This window comes from Mesoplodon densirostris, chromosome X (assembly GCF_025265405.1).
Source record: "Mesoplodon densirostris isolate mMesDen1 chromosome X, mMesDen1 primary haplotype, whole genome shotgun sequence".
In the NCBI taxonomy this organism is placed as follows: domain Eukaryota; kingdom Metazoa; phylum Chordata; class Mammalia; order Artiodactyla; family Ziphiidae; genus Mesoplodon; species Mesoplodon densirostris.
Window position 1 is genome coordinate 33,545,512 of NC_082681.1, and position 6,153 is coordinate 33,551,664.

At 53.0% G+C, this 6,153-nt stretch overlaps 1 protein-coding gene and 1 long non-coding RNA gene across 2 annotated transcripts; both read right to left on the minus strand.

Moving 5' to 3' along the window:
* Positions 1 to 2,713: 2,713 nt before the first annotated feature.
* On the minus strand, positions 2,714 to 4,450 carry ZCCHC12 (zinc finger CCHC-type containing 12). Its single transcript, XM_060087568.1, has one exon. It carries the CDS (start codon positions 4,362 to 4,364, stop codon positions 3,153 to 3,155), a length of 1,212 nt encoding a protein of 403 aa, XP_059943551.1. The 5' UTR covers positions 4,365 to 4,450; the 3' UTR covers positions 2,714 to 3,152.
* A 474-nt stretch (positions 4,451 to 4,924) lies between these two features.
* On the minus strand, positions 4,925 to 5,812 carry LOC132481452 (uncharacterized). The gene is made up of 3 exons (XR_009530830.1): positions 5,661 to 5,812; positions 5,253 to 5,304; positions 4,925 to 5,034 (listed from the first exon to the last, which is right to left on the minus strand). It is a non-coding gene; the product is annotated as an uncharacterized LOC132481452 (long non-coding RNA).
* Positions 5,813 to 6,153: the final 341 nt, after the last annotated feature.

The following is a 6,153-nucleotide window of genomic DNA, read 5'->3' on the forward strand; positions in this document are numbered from 1 at the left end:
TTTTATGGAGTTGATATGAGGCTTAAAGGAGCTAATGCGTTTAAAGGACTTGGCACAGGGTGCCTGGCACTCAATAAGCTCTTAATAAATCACATTTTGATTTTGATTACTATTGTGGAAGGATCAGGAAGAAGAAGAAGATTCAGCAAAGGAGACTGAGAACTGGCCACCAAGGTCAGGGAGGGGGGAACCATGAGAGAGGGGTATCATGGAAACCAAGGGAAAAGAGTGCCAGGAAGGAGAGAGACATAATGCAGAAGGGTACTCGGAGGCCAGTTTCTTATGACAAGACAAAAGGGTGATTTTCATCTCTTAGCGACCAATGAGAAATGAGGGCAGAAAGGAAGAAAAGAAGCCTATAGTTTGAAATGAAGCCTTTTTTAGGCTAACCCCATTAGTCTGATCTGAATGCCCAGGTCTTGGTTCCATGTCTCCTAATTAGTGAGAATACATATTTCTTGAGTAAAGGAAAAGCCAGTGTCACACAAAGTGAAAAAAGAAATGTCAGATTACATCAGGTTGGCGAAATAAAAATTTAGACAATCTTAAATTCATACAATAGAGAGGAGGATGGAGGAGGGAAGAAAAGGGGGGTGAATCACAGAACAAACTTTCAAAGCAGTGGTCTATACTGACCTCCCAAGCTAACTGCAGTGAAAAGCAATGGTCTATACTGAACTCCCAAGCTAACTCCAGTGAAAAGGAGGGTAGTGAAATGGGCAGAATTTATTTATCTATCATTTCACGTTTCTCTTCTACCTGGTGCCAGAAGGAAATTATGGCAACATAAAGTGGGTCTTTGGGCAAATATTCAACAAGTGTTTATAAAGTAAAATTAAGACGAGCAGAAAGGGAGAGGTATGAGGAATTAAGGGTTAAAAATCTATGTGAGCTGGGAAATGGTGGTGGTCCCTGTGGCTTTGGGGGCCTGAGTGGAGCTGGCTCTTGCCTGAAGGTGATGGGGGGTTCCTCTTTGGCTCTGGAGAGATGGAGGTGGCTACCAAGATCCCAGAGGTGCCATGCATGGATGCAAGGAGAGGGCCTCTGGAGTCTGCACTCCTGGCCGGTTCTCAGCTATAGGGTCTGAGGCAGAGAGGCCCTCCCAGTCTCCCTCTGGCCAGGAGGGTTAAGGAGGCTGAGGCTGAAGGCAAACCTGGGATGCTAGGGGTGGGGAAGGAGTAATGCAGAGCTAGGGAGGCTGAGCCTCCACCCCCCTGCACCGAGAGAGAGTGTGTGCCGGTGTGGTGGGGGGGCGGGGGGTGTCTTTCAAGGCAGGTTCAAGGCGTGGCAGCCCAGGGAAGGCTGCACTGGCTTCTTACAGCGCCTGGCATCTCCCCCTCCCTCCCCCCTTAACTACTAACATAATTAGAAGCCCACTATCTCTCCCTGGGTGCCTCAACCTGTGCCATTCCTGGTACACACAGCCCAGAGTTCTGTATGAAACCCTGGAGTCTGTGATTCCCACCGGACTTCCTGTCCCTGTCAGGCTCCATGTGAGTGTCCCTGGTCATCGGGCCCTCAGCCGCTCTCCTCTCACTCTGTGTTTAGCCCCTGACACACCACCTCCCGCTGCTGCGTGCACTGTCCTCTCGGCTCTGTGGAGCACCGATTTCCTGCAGGACAGCTGCTTCAGGTCCCGAGGTGTGCGCGTTCGTTTCGCTCCACCCCCTGGCTTAAATGCAGTCGTCCCCCTCCACCACCCACCCCCAGCCCCGTCCTGCTCACAGAGGTAGGAACTTATACACCTACAAGAAACACAGGGATCCTCAGGGTCTGAGGTCAGATACGTCCTCTTGTACCACCCTCCGACATGAGATCAGGAGAGGGGACAGGGCAGGTTCCTGGGAAGGTTCTCCGCCCCGCCCCAACCCCGTCCCGCCTCTCCAGGCCATGAATGTCCACCACTCCACTAAAATAACGTGGAGGGCTTCCAGGCTTTCTGATCCCTGTGTTCCTTCATGCGTCCTGGCAACTATATTGCTTTTCGCTCCTCCCCAGCTATTCTCAGTTCCTGGGTTGCGTGGGGTTGGGCTTGGAGTCCTCGGGCTGTGCGTGTCCTCTAACATGTAGCTTCAGGGCTTCCAGGCTGAGGCTCAGGGCGCTGTGAGGAGCTGAGCCTCCTGGTGCTGGGCTCCCTTTCCTTAACTGGGGAGTGGGAAGAGGGCCATGTCAGCCCCCAGGAGAGATTCCCGGTTGTGACCAGGATGCGATGAAGCAGCGGCAGTAGCGATCTCAGAAGTCCACCCCGAGGAGGGAGAGCTGCCCCTCCCCAAAGTGGTCAGGAACGGAGCCGCTGGGATCCTCATTTTGGGCTATTCAGCACCAGACTCCCCCGCTGTCAGAATCTTCTGGATACATTAGAGAAGAAAGCATTAGCGTGTCATCAGCTAGTGGGTGCCATAGTTTGGCTCTGTGACCTAAGGAACAGGTCAGTTGTGGTAAAGAGGCTCTGTCCATTTACCTTTGGGGAATATGTCAGCCTATTTCTTCTTCCTTTTTCCTCATCTGCAAAGGGAAGTTAATAAAAACCCCACCTCAGGGTATAACCCCACCGTTTACAGCTTTTTACTGTATTTTTCTTATTCCTTTTTCCTTTACTTCTTCCTAAAATAATATCAGAGACATTAAGATAGATGCTGATATATATTTATTGACATAGAAAGAAGCCCACAACATATATTATTTGGTGAAAAAATACACTTTAGAACAGCACTTATATTTGATCACTTTTTTCTATACATATATCTATCTGGGTACATAGGTATAGGGAACTATCTAGAAGGACATTCATCACGGGGTTGACAATGGTTATGTAAGGCTTGGAGGGTTTGGGGTTACTTGTACTTTTTGTACTTCCCTTTATTGTTTTAATATTTAACAATGAATTATACCAGTTTCACAAAGAGAATAAAGCCATCAAGGAAAGGGGCACACACAGAAGGTAGACCCTTGGGCAGCAGGGGATTGGACGCAAGGACGGAGGTCAGGCCATCTCCCTCCACTGTGCTAATATTCAAGACCCTTTGTCTTCCACCCCGAAAGAAAGCCACCTTGTGGATTCATTCATGGAATTAGAACCACCACCCGCCATTTTTCCCATTGCTAGACTCTGTATATAGGTTAGGGTTCATTTAAAGCTGGGGGCTAGCACCTCACTGTGGCTCAGAAGGGTCACTGGGTTGGCCAGGGGCCTCTCTTGACCCCTCCTCCTCGGTATGTGTCAGCTCCTGCAGGGTGATAATCAGGTTCTCAAACATCTGGGCCTTGTTGCTCTCATTGTCACAGGTTTCCTTTGAGTGGCCCTCCTCTCCACAGTACAAACAGCGGATTGTGTATTTTCGCTTCCTGGTTCTACGCATATCCCCAGGACCATCATTCTTATACCCAGAACCCCCGCTGGTACAAGGAGATTGAGCCCTGGAATTGTTGGGGGAATCAATGACTAGCACTTGATTCCGAGGTCTGGCCCTGCGTCTGGGGAGAGGAGAACTCGAGAATGAAAGTGGAGGGTCCTGAGACTCCACCAGGATCACATCCTCATCTGAGTCATCATCGGGGGTGTCATCTATCTCTATCACATTGCAGTCGGCATTACCGATCACTATGGGTCGGGAGCCCCCAAATGCCACTGGGCTAGTTGCCCTCTCCACCATTGACTCAGATCTCTTGGCCCGCTTCCGTTTAATAAAAGTGTCATCCCAATCCTCTTCCTCCCTTATCATTCTGATTAACTCCAGGAAACTGGGGAGACGCTCCTGCTCATTTGCATACATCCTGAGAAGATTCTTCAGCCTGAAGCGCAGGTCCCCATTCAGCTCAGCCCCTAAAAGGAGCTGGTGCAGGCGACTCTGGTTTGCATCTTTCTGAGCTATGATCCCTGCCTGAATAGCATTCTGGAGCTGCACCTCTAAACGGATCACGTAAAGGGAGGCTTTCTCCCCTTGTGCCTGCAGGGTGTTAAAAAATCTACCATGAGCGGTCACACTGCTTTCAGACTCCCCAAACACCAATTTCATGGCGTGCAAGAAATCTGCCACACTTAGATTGGGGTTGGCCGCCTGCAGCAAACGCATGACCTCCCGCGCGGGGCCCCTCAGGGTTTTCATCAAGCGCTTGAGCTTTTCCTCCTCAGACATATTCCAATCTGGTAGGACCCCACTGACTTGGGTCAGCCAGTTTTCAAAGGTTTCTTCCCCCTGGGCTGGCACCACCCTCCCCGAGAACAACTTCATGTTTCTCTCTGCCATGTTGGCCATTAAAGGACCAAGACTTCTCTCCAGGGACCTTAGCATAGAATGGGCCCAAGGCGGCAAGGGTGCGTTCTGTCGCCGGCTGTTACCCACGCGCGCAATGATGCTAGCCATGACGGACGATGACCGGGTTTCTGAATGTAACAAGATGCTCAGGCTTTTTAGAACAGCCTAATCTGCAGGCGTGCTGGGGGGCTCTGCCTTCCTCTTACCTCAGTAGGAACTGTAAAAAAAGAAAACAAAACAAAAAGCAGGAGGAGTTAATAAGGGACGGGCTGCAGCTGTATTCTCTCCCTTCCTGAATATCCTGCAGTACATTTTATATCTGCCCACTGCCCTAAAAATATCCTCCAGAAGACTGGCAATTACAACCTCAGAGCCAGCCGGTGTCTCCGTGTTAGCAGGGTGCTTTTTACAGCCTCATCCATCCCCTCCCGCCAGTCCTTCAAGAGGGACGGCAACTGTTGCTTCTAATTCTAAGTGTAATAGTGTATGGAGCTGATATTGGGCTCTCAAAATAGAGCACAGCGGTCACAGATTTGTGGGAATAAATAAGATCTCATTAACCTCTTGGTCTCCGGTCTCAACCACACCCCTTTCTTAAAGTCCCCTCTCCCCCGCCCCATTATTTTTCAGATTCTTACAGGAGCTCAGGAGCAAGCGCGCGCCTTTATTTCACTTCCAGCTTCTGCAACCGGTGGCCTCCGTGAGAAAGCTCGCCTCTGGGGTACGGTCGATCGCTGTCCACCGGGGGTCGCCGATCCGGGACCTTAGGGCGTCGAGACTGCGCCGCCACAGAGGGCAGGGCAGGGAGGGAAGGGTCAGAAGCAGCCTCGTCCCTCGTCCCGCTCCCACCCCGCGCCCGCCACCGCCCCCTCCCCTCCCCCCCACCTCCGGCGGCCTCCGTAGTACCCAGACGGAAAATTCCTTCTCCCACCTCTGAATACAAGCCAAAGCAAGCCCCCCCCCCATTACATTTCCCCCGGGAAATCGTCGCCCTACCAGCTCTGCAATCAGTCGCACAGAATTCAAGTTCGGATTCGGCTTTGGTCGCCTGCCAAGGAGAAAGGGAATAGGAGTTGGACGCTCACAACCACGTATTCCTCCCTCAGGAAGGGATGAGGAGATGCAAAGGGGTTCACGGCAGACACTTTGCGATTCTACCCCCAATACCAACGCGCCCCTTGCCACTTCCCCCCGAAAACGCCCGCCCTCTCAATCCAGGCAAATCCTATACCCTTTTGGCAGCAGCCAGTGGAACCCCACCTCCTCCCTCAGCGCAGCCGGGCCGCGGGAGTGCTCCTCCCCCCTGCCGCACAGTCCTCGATTTCCCAGACGGGGAGCCGCCCAGTCCTGGTAGGGCTTCCCCCTCCTCTCTCCTCGCGGGGCAATCGCGCCCCCTTTCTTTACCTGTGTTCGGCTGGTGGGCAGCGGACGCTCCGGCGTTGACAGCTGTGATTCCACCTTCAGTCTCCGTGGCCCTGCAGGGGGAAAGGGCGGGCGCCTCCTCGGCCGCTGAGTGACCCGGGACCGCCCGACGGAGCTGCTTCGCACGGCCACCCAGCGAGTAGTAGCCGAGTCGAGGCAGCACGGTTCCCACGGCAGCCGCGGCTGCTTTTATCCTCTGCACCGCCCCCCCGCCCCAGACAAAAGAGCATGACGAGCTGGCAGGCGGGGCCAATCAACGGAGCGCGGAGGTGGATTCCCCGCGCCGCCTCGGGCAGGATGCAAATGTGCGCCGGCGGCCGAGGGGCTGGGGCGGTGACCCGCAGGTCCCTGGGAAGTCAAGTGCAGCTTGGTTGCGGGGACTGGAAGAGTTTTCGAGTCTTCCCCTCTCCCTCTCTTCCTCGCCTCAACCCTGGGCCTTGAAGCCAGGTGCATTAAACATGAGGCGGAATGGAAA